The sequence below is a fragment of the Apium graveolens genome, chromosome 2, assembly GCF_009905375.1.
Source record: "Apium graveolens cultivar Ventura chromosome 2, ASM990537v1, whole genome shotgun sequence".
Taxonomy (NCBI): Eukaryota; Viridiplantae; Streptophyta; class Magnoliopsida; order Apiales; family Apiaceae; genus Apium; species Apium graveolens.
Genome location: NC_133648.1, coordinates 279,543,928 through 279,567,289, shown reverse-complemented (window position 1 = coordinate 279,567,289; position 23,362 = coordinate 279,543,928). Strand labels below are relative to the sequence as shown.

General features: G+C 30.5%; 1 protein-coding gene across 1 annotated transcript; it reads left to right on the top strand.

The window, feature by feature from the left end:
- Positions 1–9,204: 9,204 nt before the first annotated feature.
- On the top strand, positions 9,205–23,075 carry LOC141706320 (ent-copalyl diphosphate synthase 1-like). The gene is made up of 15 exons (XM_074509110.1): positions 9,205–9,321; positions 9,511–9,600; positions 9,674–9,753; positions 9,886–10,171; positions 10,282–10,468; positions 15,512–15,726; positions 19,636–19,756; positions 19,832–19,944; positions 20,289–20,515; positions 21,073–21,188; positions 21,549–21,647; positions 21,760–22,011; positions 22,209–22,320; positions 22,501–22,695; positions 22,781–23,075. Exons 1-15 carry the CDS (start codon positions 9,207–9,209, stop codon positions 23,012–23,014), a joined length of 2,442 nt encoding a protein of 813 aa, XP_074365211.1. The 5' UTR covers positions 9,205–9,206; the 3' UTR covers positions 23,015–23,075.
- Positions 23,076–23,362: the final 287 nt, after the last annotated feature.

Sequence of the window (23,362 nt, the reverse complement as noted above, 5' to 3'; positions counted from 1 at the left end):
GTCTTTATTATGTGCCAGCCCTCACTGGTCTTCATAGTGGACCGCGTCACTCGACCACTTACACTTCCAATCAATGGAAATTCATAAAATCATTTGGATTGAAAACTTTCATTTTCGAAATACTTTTCATTTAAAAATCTTTACCATCTCTTTGAAATCATCAAGACCCTTTCAAGTCTAAAATCATTCTTAATTTCACGTTTATAAAACTTTGTTACATAGCAAGGGTAGGGTGTACCAAAAGAACCATTGTTCAGGAACCAAAGCTATCGTCAACTTGAAAGCATTTGCATTTAAAATAAGGTATAATATCCAAAAGGAAAAGGAACAAGCTATGTCAACATACAAGGCTAATTAAAACGGTGACAGTAGGTATTCAATCATAACATCGAATCACAACATAGGAGGCAATGGTTGAAATGTTACCTGCCTTACTCGTTTCCTTTCTTGACCACAGAACCTACTATCACGTCACCTAACAGGGCCTTTCCTTTCCCAACCGAGCGTTCCCACTTTCCGAATCTACAAGTATAAAGACACTATTTCAATATCCTCATAGTCAATCATCGTTCATCTTGAACGTCTAACGCTATTCTACCCATTCGCTTTACGTAAAATATCTGTACGAGTATTATATATATATTTCACATACACATACCAATTCAAACACTTATACAAGTAACACTTACCAAATAACATACATGCATGTCAGTCTTATGTGAACATAATCCAAAAATATTTTAAGAAAACATTTATCTTGATAAAACAAAGTGAAGTATAGAAAATAATATTTAAATATAACTCAAGTTAATTGGAATCAATTACTATTTAAATAGATCCCTAGTCGATAAAATTGATCGGTTAACTCTTTTTGACCGATCAATTAAATCAAATAAGGATTATCTAAATATAATTTAAAAGCAACTAAGTTGAGTCATTTTGAGGAAAGAAACCATTTTTGAAAACAATTTAATATGAACCGAAATGTTAATATAAAAGTGTGCCTCTTATTTCTAAAACTTAAAATCATTATGTTGTATCATTTATTTATATAAAAAAAAATTGGGCAGCACTTCCTCTATTTTATTAGCTACCAGTCGATCTCCAGTCGACACAACAACAATCAATTCAATCTAATCAACCAACAATCTTGCAGTCACACACCAACACGTACATCATCAAACCCACATCCGAAATAACCAATCAATTTACTAATCAAAAATTTCTCAATAAAACGAGACCGATTGCTCAATAACACAAACTGAAAATTCATAATCCTCGTATACAATGAATAAAATAATTATTTATTTAATTTTAGGACTCATCCAATACATCATCATCCACCGCCAGCTCGCCGGAGCTCATCGCTGGCGGTGACAGCGTTCCGGTGGGGCCCATAAACCGTGTTTCCGACCAAAACACCACCGATTCGATTATACAACTCATATACCCTTTATTTTCATCGAGAAACGAGACAAATCAAAGGATCCGAACCGACCCAAAATGGGTTCATCACAGAATCGATCGATACACACAACCATATATATATATACAAGTACAGATCGACGAATATGAGAAGCAACGAAGCAAGAACCGAAATGAATCAAGAATTCCAAACCCGACCCGAAATGGGTGGTTCGAAATTGATGTATATACATAGAACTATACTTACATGCACTTTAGTATATTGATTATAAAAGTAAGAGGAGTGGAACCCCGGTTTCCGATTTAGAATCGACCAGAAAATTGAAGAAATAAGGAGGAGAGAGATAGTCTAGAGAGAGGGAAGAAGCGAGAGAGAGATGATGCTTGGGGCGACAAAATGACAAGAAAAGGCCTGGTCTGATTTCAACACAGCCAGGGGTATTTTAGAAATTCTACTGTTAAACAAATTTCTATATTGAAGTCATTTTATGCTTGAGAAATTCCTAAAATCGTACTTATTAAATAGAAAACTGGAGATTAACAATTCAGAATTATTGAAATTACATTTTTAACATGTAGATAATTAAATTACCTTTCTCCCCATAGTTTTAAAATAATTTTTGAGCGTAAAGATTATTTTATACGAATTTTACAAGTTACTACTCAAAAATCAAAATAATGATTCTAAAATCATTTAAATATACCAAATCACCAAAATAAATTCATCCATTATTTTTATAAAGTCTCTGGGGGTTTTCTAGAGATAATATAACAAATCTCATTATTTTATATAATTTAAATTATTTTATAGGAATATTTAAAAGCTCATATACTCCTATTTCCATCTAATAAAATATTTACAATCGTTTAAAAATGCATCGACCACATTGTCGAACACGAACAAGTCACATATCACGCAATCCCACCTTCCTCAATAGAAGATTCATGCTTCCATTAATTTCCATATTAAATCTAAAATATTCTCACTTTTCCATTCTCGTTATATATATACAAAAATCCATATTTTTATCGGTCATATCTTCGCTTTATTCATTTAATCATATCAACACATACGGGTCACTTAATCGTGTACTCACATATATACATTTTTATTTTCTAATTTCATATTAAATCACACATTCGTATATAATATTTGAGAATACAAGTCGCGAAATTCCTGTATATTACATATACCATTTCTAATATTTCTGGATTAATATATTTGGTTTTGTGTTTCGGTCAAGTTGGGAATATGGCAATCAGTCAACTTCTTATACAACCAATTCATTAGTTTAAAATTTAAATTTTCAATTGTGATCTTGGTTGATTTTAGTTGAAAAATTGCAAATTGTATTTTTGCAAGTATTTTTCAAAAAATTAATTTTTACAATTATATTTAAAAAATTGTATTTTTACATTATTTTTTTCAAAAAGGTAATACTTTTTTAAATTTTCATTTGTGATCTTGGTTGATTTTAGTTGAAAAATTGCAAATTGTATTTTTGCAAGTATTATTCAAAAAATTAATTTTTACAATTATATTTTAAAAATTATATTTTTACAATATTTTTTCAAAAAGGTAATACTTTTTTACAAAAGTTTTCATTGATGCACATTTTTGAAAAAACAAAAATCCATGACAATATCATTATTTACTTATGATAAAATATTATATATATAATATATATAGAGATAATATATATATATATATATATAGAAAGAGAGAGAGTCGCGCTTTAATGAGAACCACTATTATTTTTGGATATGAGATTTAATTCTAACAACTCATTTTAACTTCTCTCTTTATCTCTGGCCACACATTAATTTTTTTATCATTATCTTCATCCTAACTCCACCACTTGCCACCTTTAACCTCCGTTGACCATCATTTCCTGCCACCGGTGATGATAAAAAAATTACCACCGACAAACATAAAATCACCACCAGGAAACGAAAAATCACCATCAGAAAATGAAACACGGACGAAAAATGAGAGATAAAGAAAAATACTGTAAAAAAATTTGTCGTTTAACGGGAAAAATCAAATTAAAAAAGGAGGGAAAAAATTGAGATCGTGTGTGCGAAGGTGCACATTAGTTGTGTGTGGTGCTTTAGGGGCCATTAGATTATATTGATCTAATAACTTACATTAAACTTTAGTTTCTATTTTAAATTTAATTTTTATGTGATCATTTGCATATATATATATGTGTGTACCACACACAATGACATATTCTAAAACACATATCTCGTGCATAAATAGTAGATATGTATATATTTGCAAATTAAACACTACCGTATATAATCTAACAACATTATACTGGTACTTCGAACATGATAAATTTGAGATTGGAGTCATTAGACGAAGATATCTTCTACTTCATTTGAAACAAGTTTTCATCACCTTACGCTCATATATATTAGAACAACACAAATTATAAATAAAACCATATTTAACTCATATATTACGTATAATCAAAATATTTGTTATCAACAGAATCGTCAAAGACTGAAAATGAAAAAAAATAGAATAAATATAACATAATATATAAATCATCAATTAAATGTTTAAGTCATTATTGACCATTTATAACTTTCAATACTATTTCATATACAATTTAATTAAATTATCAGGGAATATTTTATTTTTTAACCGCAAAAAAATAAAATTTTAAAAATTATACAGACATTCTAATATATGGTTAGAAACGGTCTTGCACCAGATATTATGCTAATAAAATATGAAATGTCAACCTTCGTGTAGATGCATGCCGGTGATCTTTCCATTAGTTTTATTTGAATATGGAGCCTGGACCGCCTGGTCGAGGAACGAAATAAGAAGGGTTTATTAACACATGATCCTTGATTTGTTTTCTGAGGCCATTTGGAAGAGAGGTTTATTCTACTAGCAATAAGCTGTACGTGTAACTTAGTGCTTCGTCCTCGCAATATAAAATAAAATTTTAATCAAGTCTGTATTTCGCTCAGTACAAGTTGCAATCATTTGGAATGCACCGCGGCCATGAACGTAAGTTTTAAAAAAGAAAAGATTTTTTTTTTCAAATTATATTGTTTTGATTTATATTTATATATCGGATATTCTTGTAGTAATTTTTTATATTCGTTAATTGACATTGAATTATCTCTTGATAGAAAAGTGTTTATTTAAATATCTACAAACAGATTGAATAAATAGTTTTAAATTTCTAATAATTTATTAAAAGAAAATAAAGTATTTGGTATTTAAATTATATTTAACATTTAAATAAGTAAAAAAATGAAATTCTATTGGTACATATAAAAATTAAAGATACTACAACGACTAAAAAATACATTGCTACAACAATAGTTGTAACAATAATTTTTTAGCAAAAAAAGACTGCGACAGTAGTTATTATAGTAATATATGAGTTGAATTTCAATAAATAAATATTTAGTGAACAAATAATTTGTTTTATGGATCATGTGCGGCTTGTCTAGAAAGCTGCGGAACTGGTGGTTGACTTCCTTTGTTTAATTTCTTTAATTATTTACACTTTTGTCCTTTAGTGGAAAGGAATCACTTCTATTAGCACGAAGCATCTATTGCTTAATTCTTTGTTCATCTTTAAAATACTTACTCTTCCTCCTCTTGCTTTGAAAATATGTAAATACACTGTGAGGTTTAAAAATTTACAATTCATTTCAAATAAGGTATTTCAAATGACAGAATTTGAGTTGTCGTCTCAAGTTCTTATATTTATACTAATATTTATATGTGCTGGATTTCAAATGAAATTCAAATCCAAATTACCAAATAGCTTATTTGATCAAATCCAGAATTTAAAATTAAATGCAGTTTCCTAAACAGGCCATTATATTATTTTAATAATTCTAAAGTAATTCGACTTTGTCTAATTATCTCTTAATCTATCAAATAATTTATTGTACGTGTATTAATTTAATATCGGTACATTAACGATAATTATTATGCTTTCTTAAACGCTTTTAGTTGCAAATCTTTATAATTCTGTGTAAGAATATATTAATAGGATACTTCATACATATAACTTACTTTAAGATTATTTTCCAAATATAAACAAAAGTCAAAACAAGAATTTTATCTTGAAAGTTGACGGGGATGCCCTGTAATTTACAATCATACTTCTATGAACAAGTTCAATACATGATGCAAAATAACTATAGTTATTATTATAATTTGACATCAAAAAGCGTATTTTGGTACTAAAACAAAACTTCAACTGCATTTTAAAATCAAATATTTTCTTATTTGGCTAAATTTTGTCACTTTGTCATAAGTTTCATTTAAAGTACAGCAACATGATATAATGATGTGGCTAGATGCATAAATGTATCATCGGTTTCAAATTTAGAACCAATAATGCATATAAGCATATTTACATCCATGTATAAACTCCTTTAAAATTGAAATTTTTAATATTTAATTTCAAATTATAGAAATGATATCATTTATAAAATTGTATTTGACTTGCTCTAACATTTTATTTTTTAACCGGAAAAAGTTTGTGATATTTGGAAAGTTAAAATTCAACTTTAATATAAATGAATCCAACAACGTGTGATCAATTGTAAATGGAAATGGTAGACAGTGAACACTAAGCACACAACCTAAAAGTATTCGTGAGTCGTGTTAGCGATTTTTAGTTTTAATTCATAGTAGCTTAAATCCCGTAAGGGTTTGTTAATATTGTTAATATTTAAATAATTTTGATTTTTTAATTTTAAATATATAATAATTTTAATATATTTATATAAATATATAATAATTGTAAATTTATATAAAATAATAAAAGAATTAAGAAGTAGCTGTGATCGTAGTTTAATAGGATAAATTTTGATCATAATTTAAAGGAATAAGAAGACCATATCTAATAATTTAGTAATTTGGTAGTTTAACATATATATAACACTATTTATTTTTATTTTAAATAATTAAAATAGAGAATAACCGTTGAACCAAAATATACTTCATTCCACTTATTATATTATAGTATAGATATGCAGTGTTACAGAAATCGGAAATCGAAAAATATCGGTAGAGATATCGATTTAGGATTAATTGGAGAATCAGAGATTAAGCGGAATGATTAATCGGCTTAAAAGTCGAATATATTATAATATTATTATGATTATATTAATTATTTATCAATAAATATATACTTATTATTTCATAAAAAATTATTTAAATCAATATAGTATTAAAATTTAATAAATTATTTTATATATTTTAATAAAGAAACGCTTATACAGATATATAATAATAGTATTTAGTGAACTATTTTATATTTTATGTGACTCAGTACCCATATTTTACAACTAGGTTTGGCATGCTCACGATAGTACAAGAGACGAAGAGTGCGTGTGGTTGAGTTGTGACATAGTGAAAGGGTCTTACTACATTGAAAACCTTTTTTTGGTGAGATCTGAGATCTAATTTCAACCACAAAAATTTAAATATATTTTTAATCTAGACCATTCATTTTAAATTTTATCATCTTCCCCAACTATCATCTCTTCCATCTTGTTCTTTCTACTTACCACCCACCAACCACCGACAACCACCATTTCCGTCCACCACCACCACCGGTGACCACCACTATCTCCGGCGATCACCAGAAAATCACCATCGGCAAACATAAAATCACCACCGGACTACAAAAAATCATCACCGAAAATATAAAATCACCACCGCCAAACTAAAAATTATCATCGAAAAACTAAAAATCACCACAAAAAAATAAAAATAACCACCACAACCACCCCACTGCAACTCTATCCAGCCATGCTCTGACCACCAGAATAAAAAAAAATTCACTAAATCAAACTATCACAACCACCACACCACAATCACACATGTCTGTCATATACAATTAATCATTGCAATCAACCAGAAAATCACCGAATATCAAACTGAATCACCAAGAATCCTTAGATATGAACAGTAAATCAGCAAATCGCCTCCGTTTAGAGTTCGAGCAAAGCTTTAATGACGTCTCGATCGCTACATGATTTCTGCACATCAATCTCTTTCGTCCTAAGCATCATTAACGATTTAATTGGAGCATACCGTCTTGATTTGAAGAAAAGTGTTGATGATGGCGGAGGTGATATAAATGTGTTGCTATAGTTGAAGGTGGTGTAATGGTGATCGATGGCAGGGGCGGAGGGAGGGAGGGGGAAGAGAGAAGATCGTAAATCCGGTGCTTTTTTCGGCGACGGTGTTGGCCAGTAGTTGGCGGCGGAGACCGGTGGGGGCTGGTGAGGTAAGGGTGGGTGAAGAGAGTGTGTTGGATGAGAGAGATTAAACATAAAAAATAAAGTATAAAATATAAAATGGGTGGTTGATATTTAATGTAGGGATACAAATTATGTGACTGATATTAGATCTCAGTTCTCATTTTAATTGGGGTTCTGTTTTGAGCACTCCCTATGTGAAATTTGTTAATAAGCTATCGTACTAATTCTATATCATACTAATTGGATATCTGAAAAATCTATATTTAACTCACTCTTAGCTTTCTATTTTTAATTTTCATCTTGAAAATAAGTCTGTGTAAATGTAATTTTCTGTTTCTTTTATCCAAATGATTTAAGGATGAAATTAAATAATGAACATGTAATTATTCCACACATGATCTCAACTTTAGTCACTTCCCTCCCAATTTTTTATTTATAAACTACCTCTTCAGGTAGGGTTGCACATGGGCTGAGTTGGGTCGGTTTCGACAATTTACTGACCCAACCCATTTAGTTCAGGTTTGAAAATTTTCAACCCATTAAAATCAAAAAAAAATTATAACCCAACCCAATTACATGAGTGATGGGTTGGGTCGGGTAGGGTTGGGTTGAATAAGAATAATAGTAGATAATAAAAAAAATGTTTCATACGAGAAATAAATGATCGTTCAAATTATTATAGATATATTAAAACAAGTATAAAGATATTTTATACCGCAAATGTAAAGTTAAAAACAAATACAACTCTCGGAAAAATAAGTGAAAAGTTAAAAATACAATCTTCATTCAAAAAATATAAATTCTTAATTTCACAACCTATCAAAATTTACTTTTACTTTGCATTTATATATGATAAGCATAAATACTATAACCAATCAAATTGGTTTAACATAATAGTGTGTGAAAGTACCTTCTTATAGTGCAGCTCATTGTCCGCTTCATATTATCCAAACTCAATTCAATTTAAAAAGTTTAGTTCAAAATTACGATCAAATTCAAAATATATTATTGTTATTACTTCATTTGTCTACTGCATAGTGCATAGTGCATAGTTAGTTATAGGCAAACACAAATATATGTCCGAAATCAAAATGGGCTGGTAGTGCATAGTTAGTTATAGGCAAACACAAATGTATGTCCGAAATCAAAATGGGCTGGGAGTCAGTAATATAATAAAAATGAGTTGGGACTTAACAATTAGAGCGGATTGGGTAGGGTTAGGGTTTTAAAAAGTTAAAATTCGAATCAACCCAATATAATCGGCCCAACGGAAATTTAACCCAACTAATACATGGGTTCGGAAGGTTCGGTTTAGTCGACTCAACTAAGGGTTGGTTTGAACCGGTTTGCTAACCCATCAACAGCCTATCATCAGGTATGGAAAAGGAAAAGATTTGATGTATAATGCTCAAATCTTGTAAACATGTTGTCAGCTTCCTCTGTTGTTATCTCTGATCTCCAGCATCTCCATCTCCATTATATATAACGTCTGCTAGCTGCTTCATTCCATCCATACATATATCATGATTACCAAAACTATGAGTGTTTATCAATCCACGTCTTCTTCGCTTCCTAAATTCACTCCGGCAGCTTTCACATCCCCGTCTGCTTTAAATCTTCATTATCTTCCTTTGTCATGTAATTAACAAATATTTATCATGATTTCGCAACCTTCTCTATAATAATACTATATGCTAACTTTATCTTTATCTAGCAGTGGCATTTAGCATCGATTCAGATGGGGACACTTTACGATGCAAATAACATATTTAGGACGTGCATATATTAATTTTCCTTCTTGAAATGACATTAATCAATTGTCTACAGGGTTTGATGCTGTTAAAGGTAAAGACAAACGGGTTAAGTTGAGAAACGGTGCACAATGCACAGGAGTTTCAAGATCTCATACGACTTCAGGTAATTAAAGTATTATTCCATTTCACGACAATGGCATTATAAGTGTTATAATGTGAGTTTATACGATCCGCAGATGCTGTTGAAGAAAGCAATTTATCATCAGTAATATATTGGCAGGAGATTCTCGAATCTCACAAGAGAGAAGATGTCAAGGTACTATAGTTAAGACTTAAGATATATATAGAGGTAATTAAGTCTTAAAACCTACCTCTAGTTGTCTGCTTGTGTAGTGATATTATAGTTATGCGGGCACTTTTCTAACTTTTTTCTTCTTCTACAACTAAGATTATGGAATATATCAAATCAATTCGAGAAATGTTTTGCTCCATGGGTGATGGAGAAATTACTGTTTCTGCTTATGACACTGCTTGGGTTGCTCTTGTCGAGGACTCAAATATAACTGGAAATCCTCAATTCCCTTCTAGCCTTCAGTGGATCGTAGACAATCAGCTCTCTGATGGTTCCTGGGGGTACGACAAATTGTTTTTAGCTCATGATCGAATACTCAACACGTTGGCATGTGTCGTCGCATTAAGGTCATGGAACGTTCATCCACAAAACATGGAAAGAGGTACATAGATCAAATACAATTGGTTCATGTGTAAAGGTTATGTATGTGTGTTCATGAAGTGAGTACTTAATTAATGTTGCTTCATTATTTTTGTTCTACTTTGCTTCTAGGATTGTCGTTTATCAGAGGAAACATAACCAAGCTTGCAGATGATAAGATGGAGCATATGTTGATAGGGTTTGAAGTGGCATTCCCTTCCCTTGTCGAAATTGCAGAAACATTAAACATTCAAGTAATTCCAAAGGATTTGCCAATAATTCAAGAAATTTATGCACAAAGAGATCTGAAGCTCTCCAAGTACGTATTATTTTGAAGAGTACTTAGACAATTACGTAACTAATTAAGCAATTAAAAACACTCTTATTTTTTTTAGATATACTAGCCTCTAATCCGTGTAATACACAAGCTAACTATATTTATTTTATTGTTCACGTAATATTTTAATTATTAAATATTATATATGAAATATAGTTCATTTTTAGTTTGAGTGAACATTATTTTATTTTATCTTCAATATTATTAGTTTAAAAAAGAGCTTATTATAGTTTTTTGATTTTGTTGTTTTTCTATTTGTAAGTTAAGTACAAATATTAATGATGTCACATATTCATGAAATTTGATCAAATATGTTTTGTCCATATATGTTATTTTATAACATGTCTTTAATTTTTTTATATCTAATTTAGTTCAACAATACATGCATATATAAGTAGTTTTTGCGTTTCTATAATTTAAGTTTAATATTTAAGTTATATTTGGAGTAAGAATGAATGGCAGAGAGAATGATCTGCAGAAAGAGTTGAGTCCGAAGATATATAGAGTTCGTGATGTGTATGTTCTGAAAGTGATGGTATGGGTTTTAGCTACTTGTTAATTTTCTTATTATTATTATTATTCATTTATTAATATAAATTAAATAAATATAATATTATTTTACAAAAAGGATAACAAAAAACATAAATAGAGTTGGTGATTTATATATTCTTGGTAGTGGAAGTGATGGGGTGAGTTTTAGCTACAAATTATACCTCTGTTTGACTATTATAGTATAGTATAGATATTAGCATAATTGCGTAATTAAAAAATTTCTTCGGCATAAAATTATTGTGGTGTGACCTTTGTGTAAAATATTTTATAATTTGGTTACTTGATTCTTAAGTATTTCTTTAATAAGTTGATCAGAAAAAGGTTTACATACGTTTAGTTGACTTTATTTCTTGTTCTGTCAACCAAGAAATAAAGCCACATGTAACCGAAACTCGTGAGCTTTTGAGATATAGTTGCAGTGTAAATGCATGATTCTTATTTAGCTTAAAAAAACTGTAAAGCTGCTCTATGGCACCGTCTTTTTGGAGAATATTATCACTTAAATATTGAGTAAATTGTATTACCTGTACTTAAATTGTACTGTTATATCAAAAATTTGGCATTGGATTGACTCGGGTCAAACGCGGGCTAATTACAGTCAAATTCAGTATTGTGTTGTGAAAGTAAGGACGCGTCCAAGCTTACAGGACGCGCCTACTTGGGAAGGGATATTTTATGAGGCGAGAAGAGTGCATGGTCAAGGAAGGACGCGCCCAAGCTTTATGGACGCGTCAATATTTATGAAAGTGCTTGGCAGATGAAATCTTATGGTGATGGGTGCTTTAGGACGCGCCTACTTTAGCAAGGATGCGTCATTGAAAGTGAAATGTTGTGCACGATGGTTAGAGGGTACGGTGCAAGTCTAATAAGGTTAAGGACGCGCCCTATATTTTAGGACGTGTCCTGTGACTTTACATGTTATAAGAAATGATTAAAGCAGAGTTGGATTTATGGAGGTTAGGACGCGCCCACTTGGTTAGGACGCGTCCTGTGTCTGATCTATATACTTTTGATGTTGAATTCAGGACAAAGCTTGCATGGAGAGGAGCAATGGAGGATTATTTTTGCTAATGTATTTGTTGCAGGTACTCTCTGAAGAATTCCCTCCTTGAGACGGTCAAGGAGGGGGATGTCCGTGAAAAGCTTGAAGGCCTCCAGGGGTGTGCCTGATGATTGAAGGCCTCCTCCTGTATTCAACGGGTGTCCTCGTTGGGGATGCGGGGTTTAACTTTGGTGTGTGCTTTGGGAGCTCTATTCTTGTATTCAACGGGTGTCCTCGTTGGAGAACTTTGGAGTCATCCTGCACTTTGCACCCAAGAGCTTGGGATCACCTGTCCTGCTATCTGGTGGGTTATCCTCATTCGGGGGACAGGGACGCGTCTGGCACTTGGGGTGAACCGTGGCTATACCTGCGTTCGTAAATCAAGGGAGATAGCTGTAGCGGAGTGTTATCCTTGCGCAGGGAGATGCACTATCCGTGAAGTCCTACGATTGCGGACGAGCCTTGGGCCTTTGCGGTTGGGCCTCATAGTTGGACATTCCTAAAGCTAGCAGAAGATGGATATCGGATGGGCTTCTATTGGGCTTAGGAGTAAGAAGTCTTAACGCATTAGACTTCTTGTTCTACGAGAACTACGTCAGGCTTGATCCCTATATAAAGGGTACGTAGGCACATTGAAAAGGTAAGAAGTTGAGAGCCGATAAGAGAGCCACCACTTACTCTGATCAATCTCAGCCTAAAACAACCATAAACCACCACACACCGCTTAAGTTTCCGGTAAAGAACCACCGTCACACATCTTAGTTCCGGCGAGAAACCTCAATCTTTGTTGTTACCAGATTCCTCCGTCAACATGTACTTTAGATGGTTATTTAAAATTTTGTTAAACTTATGCTGACGAGTATTCCGATGATATTTTTTTTTTGCCAAAATATTATGTATTTCATTAAAAAGACTTAATTCAGCTTGGACAAATCCCAAAACTGGTGATACGATTAAGTTGACAAACAAATAAACGAGCTAAATGAATAACCGTTTTGTTTCCAGATCGCTTAACATACATAATATAAATATTATTTAAACTGAAAAAGATTACAATAGTTTCCCAAGAAATCCATCCTACACCATCTATCAAATCATTAGCATCACAATTGACCTTCACACAATTAATTCCAGTTGTAATTCAATGTTCAGAAGTGATCGGAGGTACATATGCCCTCATAATATGAACAATCTTCCGTTGCGAAAGGTGAGCTTTTGCGATTTTTACCACCGATTCAGACTCGATGCGAGATTTCAAGATTCCTCGAAACACCAATTGAATCATTCTCAACGATACAAACCAACAAGTCAAAAATATCAAAAACATATGGACCACTCCAAAAAGGAGGACAAACAACCACTCCAAAAGGAGGACAAACAAAATATCCAAAAAGATTGGGTACGATAGTAATCCTTACAAAATAAGTATGATTATTGAAAGAAAAATAAAAAACTGATTATTAGATGGGGGAGAAGAAGATGGAAGTGATTTTGGGAAAAGGAAGAGGGCTTAATTGATGAAGAAGAATGATTAGATCTGAATGTTTTTGAGGCGGCTAACTAGGATTTGGGGGTCGACTCTCATTAAGAGAGTAAATTCTCTGTTTATTAGAAACGTTATATACTTTAGTACTCCGATGATATTAGTTATAACTCTTAACTATAATTAAATATATTATTTTATTTTTATTTTTCAAGTTCTCATATAATATTGTAAATAATAAATTAAATTTATTTAATATTTAATCTAATAAAAGTGTAAATAAAATATAAATTTATTAAAAATATGTTGAATATAATTGAATTTAATAAATATTAAAATCCAAAATATATAATACATTTAAATATGATAAAAAATAATTAATAAAATTTGTTATATATTATAAAATATATAGTTATATTATATTTTATGATATTGGATTTATTACTGTTTTTTTATAAATATGCAATTGTATGTCAAAATAATTAATAAATTTGGTTAATAAGCAAATAAGATTTTTTGCTTGATACTATATAAGCTAAAAATATAAAATAAAATTTTTAACCCATATGTATTAAATATAATATAAATATAAATATGTATGTAGGTATAGTTATTGTTTAAATATAGTATAAAACGTGATGTGAATGTGACCCAAATATTTTAGCTAATGATTATATGATTAATAAATATAAAAGATGAGACATAATTTTTATATCAGGTGACAAGTAGATATTTTAATTAACAGGTTAATGTACTATTTTTGTGTATTTAAGTTTTTAAGTACCTCCGGCCTAAGTTTTATTTCAATATATATTTTCCTTTTCTATGAATGACTTTAATCACACAATAATTTCACAAATGAAGTATTGCAAGTAGAGGTGACCACATGTGCGGTCCGTGCATACCGGGCCGGGCCGCACACGGGTTCGACATTCGAAAACGTGACACTGGACCGGCCTGTCAGCAAACGAACCGGGCTCGGACCGGGCTCGAGTCGACGAAACTGAACTCAGGATCGCCTGCCGAAAAACCGCGAACGAGCCGTGCGGGTTTTGTGCGGTTTACCGGGCCGCGTGTTTTGCCCCCTCCTTTTCCAGTCTGTGATTTGCACCCAACTATTGATAATATAGTATAGTCCACTTGTTAGCTTTAATAGCTTTAGTAAATAAAATATTATAATTTATTAATATATTACAGTCTGTGTAGATAGAGTTCTTTAATTAGCCACCTCCCACATACTACTCTACTAGAGTACTAGTCTACTGCATTGAAAATATTGAAAGATTTAAGCAAATCAGTGTCGGTATAGAGTTTACACAGACATGGAAGCTCATTAGTTAAAACTTTTTTAAGTGGTGCACAACAAGTCTCTGGGGGTTTGGTCGTGGTGTCGAGAGAATCAGCGCAACCTATTAGCTTTTGAACGCACGACGGAAGAGTTTGTGCTTCTGTTATCCAACTCGCCGTCATGGCCACCACTAATACCGCCAGAATCAAGCTGTTCATCCTTGTTAAACCAGCCATTACTTGATCAGTTACAGTTATTTTGCGGCAATTGATTAGTTGGTAATGTTAATCTGGATTTGAAAGTGTTGGTTTGTGTAAACACATGAACAAGTACATGTATTTATATGTTCTTCGTGCGAGCCATGCGGGTTCGTGCAGTTCGTACGGACCGTGCGGGTTCATGCGGTTCGTGCGAGCCGTGCGGGCTCGGTCCCGGTTTTCAGATTCCTAACTCGTAATTGGCTCGTTTTTTTAGATAAATTATGCGGGTTTTTAGCGAGCCAAATCGGGCCGAATAAATACAGGTTTTAGAACGAGCCGGTCCCGGTTGTACGGTTCAAACCCGCACACTAATTGCAAGTTGTATGCGAAATATGGACTATTTAAGTTTTTAATTATATAAAGATGCCAAGGTCAATTAAAAGTCGTGTTTGTGAAACAGGATACCAAATGACATAATGCACAAGGTTCCCACGACAATGCTTTTTAGCTTAGAAGGAATGACAGGAATGGAGTGGGAAAAGTTGATAAAATTACAATGTGAAGACGGTTCATTTTTAACTTCACCTTCCTCTACAGCCTATGCTCTCATGCGCACTAAAGATAAAAATTCTTTCAGTTATCTTAGCAAAGCGGTTCAGAGGTTCAACGGTGGAGGTAATTAATAAGTGTATAAATAAGTGTGTGTTTGTGGGTATAATTATATTAATAATAAATATTTAAATTAAATAAATAAGCGTGTTAAGTAATATGTACCATGTTAGAGCATCTCTAATCAGATTAGCTAAAATAGTTAACCAAATCATAATTATCTAAAATTTTATTGAACTTGTAATGATATGTCCAATAGTATTAGTTATAATAATTAGTTATATTCAAAAATAGTATTTAATTCATATTTTTCAAGTTCTCATATATATATTTTAAATGATAAATCAAATAATTAAATACTTAATCTAATAAAAAAGTAAATAAAATATAAATTTAATGAAAATATGTTGTATATAAATACAATTTAATAAGTATTAAAATTCAAAATATATAACACATTTAAATATGACAACAAAATAATTGATAAAATTTGTTACATATTATAAAATATATAGTTATATTTTATTTATGATTTGGTTTTATTACTATTTTTTATAAATATGCAATTGTATGTCAAAATAATAATAAATTTGGTTAATTGGAATATAATTTTTTTATACTTAATATTAAATAAGCTTAAAATATTAAATAAAAAAATAAAAAAATTTAGTCTATATATATTAAATAGAATATAAGTATAAGTATGTATGCATATATAGTCATAAGTTTAAATATGTTACAAAGCTTGACACAAATATTTTAGCAAATGACTCCATAATCAACAAATATAAAAATATAAAAGATGTGATACATGGTATTTATAATTATTGCTAATAGGTCTCAACAGACATAATTTTTACCAATATATATATAAGGCTGACATGGAAGGCTATCAAACAGATAATTCAGATACAGATCTTTCGATATCCGTATCCGGATCCGAATCTAAAAATTCATATCTGTATCTGTATCCATATCCAAATCCGGAAATATTTAAAGAATAATATCTGAATCCTGATCCGACGGTAACTATCCGGATACGGATAATATCCAGATCCGAATTTGATTTTCAATCAGATTTTGTTATTTTATATTAAAAATTAAAAAAATTGAAAAATATAGTAAAAATTAAAAAAATTCATTTTTAAAAGTTAAAATAAGAGATATAGTGATTTAATAATATTTTATTTTTTCAAAACATTATTTTTATTTATCTTTTCAATATAATCGTTATCTTTAAATTGTTGAATTCAAATAATTTTTTCTATACGTTTATAAAATTTTATAAATATAATATACACACACACATAAACACACTATAAATTTAATATAATATAGTTTTCAATTATTTAAATATTTAAATATAAAATATATGTGTTCGGATACGGATATTATCGGTTATGAATATGCCTATATCCATATCCGTATCCGCAATCGTCAGATTCGAATATGGATAATATCGGCTTTATTTCGGATACAAATGCGGATTTTTCGGACGAATATCGGATTTTTCGATTTTTTTTGAGAGTCCTACTATAAAAAGTCTCATTGAAAGGACTAAATTACCCTTATTTTTAATATTTATATAAAAGATGTGCTCTGTGGGAATCAAACTCGAGATATTTCATTCACCTATACAACCTCATACCACTACACCATATTGTCACATGTGCTTCTTATCATACACATAATATGTAATTGTGCTAAATGAATACTTTATTTAACTTTAAAGATAGTTACTTGAATTCCGAAAAAAAAGATAGTTACTTGAATATTTGTACAGTTAATTTTAAAGAATTGAATTTCGGATACAAAATTAGACATAGTACATAAATGAATTATTATCTTATTTATTAATCTTTTTTTAGTTTGAAAATATATCTCATATATTTTTAACATATTTATTTTTATAAAAAATAATTAAAATGTAAATATATAATTTTTAAAGAAAATATTGAAATAGAATCGCTTATATATAAATAATCTATAATGGTATTACATATTTAGATGAGTTCGAATTATAATGGGTCAATGCATTTTAATTTGTTTTGAATTTGAAATAAGAACTTGGCCCATTCAACAAAAAATACTAGAAATTTGATTACATGACCCGGCCGAAAAATATCGTCGCATTCTACGTTTAGTAAATTTAAATTATAAGTCCGGCGAGAATATTTCACCAATAATGTGATTTTTTTTTAATATCTTATGTTAATATAAATTAATGTGTTTGAAGTGTTTATAAGATCAAGTCAATTGATTATTTGTATTAAAATTACTAACTTAATTGGTAGCGCATTATTATTTTTAGGACTTGTCCCGATTTTAAAAATATTCGAATTTTGATATGAGATCTCACGAGATTTGTTAAAACTACGATGATATATTAAATCGATTTATTTTTCATTTTTCACTTAAAAAAATTAGCTTTTTAAAAAGAATTCTTTTAGATAAGTAATATTCATTGATCAAGATAATATTGTACAAATATTTTGAATTATTTTAATATTTTAAATTATTCAAATAAAGTTATATCTATACTATATTGTAACATTTGATTCAATGCATTTGGTACTATTTAAAGAAAAAATATTTATTGTTTAATAATCTGAATGAATTAAACACTTCAACTGCTATTTATAAAACTTTATCGAATTGAAAAATATTTGATTTTAGGAGAATAGTATACAATGTTATCAAATTATTATATGAAAAAATATTAGATTAGTAATCAAAGGAACTTAAAAATGGTTTAAATAACGATATAATTATAATTTTTCCTTGAAAAAAATCATGAATATCAATAATAAGTCTTTATAATATATAATTTATTTTTATGTTACAACCATGATTGATACTCAGTTGCGTAAAAACTAGATATAGATTGTTTGTTACTGATTATATGAATACTATATATAAATTATTGCAATTTATTTAATACATAATTTTAATGTTGAATAATTATAAATGCATGTTATTTAGGTAATCATTTGCTCACTAGATGTTAATAATGATTAAAAATGTACGTAAATCAGATATTTAGCATATAAATAATTGAAACTATTATATTTTACTCAGAAATGTAACATACGATAATTTATATGCTGTCACACACACATGTAACTTTATGTTATTTTGATAACCGTAGTGTAAATCAAAAACTAACATTTTTCCATGCATACATAGGTTGAATTTCAAAAACTAACATTTTTCATTAAAATCAACTTTTATATTAACAGCAGTATAAATTTTACATTATTGTATAATATGATTGCAAGTCATCCTAACCTCAGTATGAATTTTTTTCCTTTTTAAGTTAATTATAAGTTAGTAGTGAAATTAGTAATAATATGACCGGTACATATAGTTTATTTAAATTAAATTTAAAATTTTTGATCAACTATGTATTCAACATATATGTTACTTTTTAACTTTTTATTTGTAAACATACTAACGGCATTCTACATATTAAGTATAATCGTTTCGTTTTAAACATACACTGACTAACCTGTTTATATTCATTCATTAAATACAAATTATATAACACAAGTATATATATATAAATATATATAATGAGTTATATTTGAAACGTTGTGTAATTTGATATTGTCTTTTATAAAAATAATACACATTGATAAATAATCAACTTTTATCTAATATACGTTAAAAATTGTACAACATTTACAAATAAGAAAATAATTAAGAATATTGCATGATGCATACAAAAAATTCTTGGAAATTACCCATACCTTTCATGGTTATTTTACTAATTTTAGCTAATAAGTGAACACGGTTTGGAGATGATCTTAATGACCTGTCTCTCGAAAATCTTAAAATCAGAAGGTGAAGTTCTGAACATAATTTTAAGATCATAAGGTAAAGTAGTTCTGAACATAATCTTATACTATTTTACATATATTTATATTTTTTCTTTACTGATATACATTTAAACTTGTGACACCATTACAAATTCAGTTCCAAATGCTTACCCTGTGGACCTGTTTGAGCACTGTTGGGCTGTCGATCGACTGGAGCGCCTTGGTATCTCTCGATACTTTAAGCATGAGATTAAAGAGTGTATGGAATATATTTACAGGTAATTTAAATTAATTTTACCAGAAAATGTTTTCAGTTGTAGGTATATAAATATTACAATATAAGATTTTTTCAGATATTGGACAAATAAAGGGATCTGCTGGGGCAGAAATTTAAACATTACTGATATTGACGACACTTCTGTGGCTTTTCGGCTTCTTAGATTGCATGGTTACAGTGTTTGCCAAGGTTAGTCACTGCTCTGCAGAAAATGTGAATACTGAATAAATAAATTGTGATGGTGGTGATTAAGGGCTTCGTTTGGTATTAACAGACAGTTACAACAAATTTTTGCTGAAAAACTGTTAAAAAGTTGTTTGTTAAATTTTAAAAACTGCTCTCTGAAAAAACGCTTTTGGTCTAAAAACTATAAATTAAAAAAATTTACCAAACATTCATTTAATTTTCCTGATAGCACTTTTTCCACCCGCATTTTTTCTCACAACACAACAGTTTTCAACGGCACTTCCAAACAGAGCTTAGGTAAGACTACAATTTTTATAAAAGCTTGAAACGGTTTTGTTGTTTCTCAGATGTATTTAAGAATTTTGAGAGCAACGGAGAATTTTTTGCCTGGGCTGGACAGTCCAACCAGGCGGTCACCGGAATGCTTAATCTGTTAAGAGCTTCTCAGGTTCTGCTCCCGGAAGAAAATCTACTTGAGGATGCCAAAAAGTTTTCGAACAAATTTTTAACACAAAAACAAGCCAAAAACCAGCTCCTAGATAAATGGGTTATAATGAAGGACCTGCCGGGCGAGGTATGTGATACTCAAATTCGAATGTACAGTTCATTGTAAATTATTGGAATTGGGGTTACTATTTAAATTTATAGAATCTTTATGTTAATGACTAACAAGAACAATTCAAATTACAAATGACAGAGTCGGAGAGAACCGTTGCTTGTTATATCAAGCTAATGTTAAGTAACCAGGGGATTAATTGACACGTGTATTTGCAGGGAAACATAATGACATTACTAAATCGTGGCTTGTTATATCAAGTTCATGTTAAATTAAGTAACCAGAAGAAGACCCGAACATATAAATTGAAATAGAATCAATACCAATACTCATACTTATAATAAATATTTAAATTAAATAAATGTGGGTGGAGATTAGAAAACTGAGCTCTGATACTATATTTAATAACCGGTCGCTCTAAAATCTTAAGATGTCTCTTATGCACTTTAACAATTCGGATATCCTCTTACCAATGTGATAAGAAGTCGACTAGAATAATTAAATTGCAGCCTAAATGTAGTTTGGAGAATGTCGTCTTATTTTGAAGGCGGTGTTTAACGTTCTTTAATGAACAGGTTGGATATGCACTGAATATACCATGGTATGCCAGTTTACCTCGCTTAGAAACATGCTTTTACTTGGATCAATATGGTGGTGAAGACGATGTTTGGATCGGAAAGACCTTATACAGGTACATATTATTTCCTCGGTTCCATATGAGTAATCCATTTTCAAAATTTTATGAAACATTAATTTAATAATACATTTCAACTTGTAACCACTATAAATTAGTTGATTTTCTAAAAAAATTAAAGTTACTTTAGACTTTTACTCACTCCTCGTTAATTTTTTTCACAAGTTTCAACAAGTTAATTTGGAAAAAATGTTCATATATTTATAGTGAAAGTTAGAAATGAACATGTATTAAGGAAAAAAATTTCCTTCTTTTGGGGTGATTCTAAACTTTAGCGGACAAGAATATCCATATACGCTTCGAAATTTCAGAATATATTAGTAATGCTATTAGCAATTTTCTGTTTATATGTTCCAGGATGCCCCATGTAAACAATAATATCTATCTGGAGCTTGCGAAACTGGATTATGCTAAATGCCAGACAGTTTATCAGCTAGAGTGGAACCATATGAAAGAGTAATGCTTATTACACTGTCTTTCAAAATTTTCACCATCTTGATCTTCTATTGTCAACTTTAGTTTAAAGTTTATTAATAATAATTTGTAATAACTAAGATTATTTTGATAGGTGGTATGCACATAACAAGCTAGAGAAGTTTGGAGTGAGGGAAAGAAGCCTTCTGTTGTCATATTATTTGGCAGCATCAAGTTTATTTGAGCCAGAATTGTCAAACCAGAGAATTGCCTGGGCTAAAACATCAGCTCTGGTTGAGACAATTAGATCATACTTTGGTAACATTGAGAACTCGGCCGAGCTAAGGAAAGCCTTTATCTATGACTTCAACCCTTCTGAAAATTCTATCTATGCCAATCATGAAAGGTAACAGTTTAGATTAGACTGAGCACTTACGACAGGAAATTCAACATTGTTTTTTCTAAGTAAACCCACACACACCCTGAAGTTGAACCCTTGATCTCCACCAGAGGAGTCAAGAGCTCAACCTCCGCACTAACCCTTTGTTGGCTTTTAACTCATCTTGAAAAAAAAGAGAGACATTTATATGATTGATTTTACAGGTATTCGGCAGGTAAGAAGCTCCTTGGGACACTAGTAGGAGCCTTAAAGCAGCTCATGCTGGATGCACAGAATGCACTAGGAAAAGACATCTACCCCCAACTCCATCAGGCAGTGAGTCTCTTAACTCTCTAGCTCAATAATTCCGTTTTAACCCTTTTTTCCCCTCTAACCAAACATTATGTACCTTGTAGTGTTAAGATCATATAAGTATAAAACTGTATATACATTATTTTCTAAAAGTTAGCTAGCTGATTCAAGTACTATTGTAAACATTGTTCCTTTATGATATAGTGGGTAATGTGGTTGCTAAGATGGCAAGAAGAAGGTGATGTGGACAAAGGCAAAGCACAACTCTTGGAACAGACTATTAACATATGTGCAGGCCGTTTAATATCTGAGGACCTATTCTCACATCCGGAATACAAAAATCTTTCCAACCTCACTAATCGACTCTGCTATCAACTTGTAGTTTTTCAGAACCATAAGGTTACTTCGTCATATATTTTTCAATGTACATTATTTCAACCTCGACCTCAATCTCAAGTGTTCTATTGGTTATGTTTTTGAACAGGTATTAAATGAAAGCAGCTACGATACAAACGTAGGAGGCGTCACAACCCCTGAAATAGAATCCTACATGCAAGAACTAGTGCAATTAGTGTTCTGTACTACATCGGACAATTTAGATCCGGAGTTCAAGCAGATATTTTTCATGGTTGCAAGGACTTTCTACTACACTGCTTACTGTAATCCTAACACTATTGATGACCACATCAACAAAGTGTTGTTCGGCGCTACGATGTAATTATTAAGGAACAAACATAAATTCCTAGCTTCTTGTAAACAATGACTGCTAGTATCCGATTTGGCTGCACTGTCCAATTTGTAAGCACATCAAAATTATTATTAAATATATAGCGATAATTAAATAAAGAAATTTAGAACATGATTCTTGAATATCAGCAGATAATGATCTTCTTAAAAAGAAGGAAACTGAAGATTATAATCATGAAATTTAAGAAATTAAGCTTAATTACTTAGGAGTCTGATGACAAAGTAATGTCAAGTAGACTCTAAAATAAATATCCTTACTAATTCAGCTGAAGTATATATTATTTGATGAGGTCTACTCCGGGCAAAAATAAATCTCAGA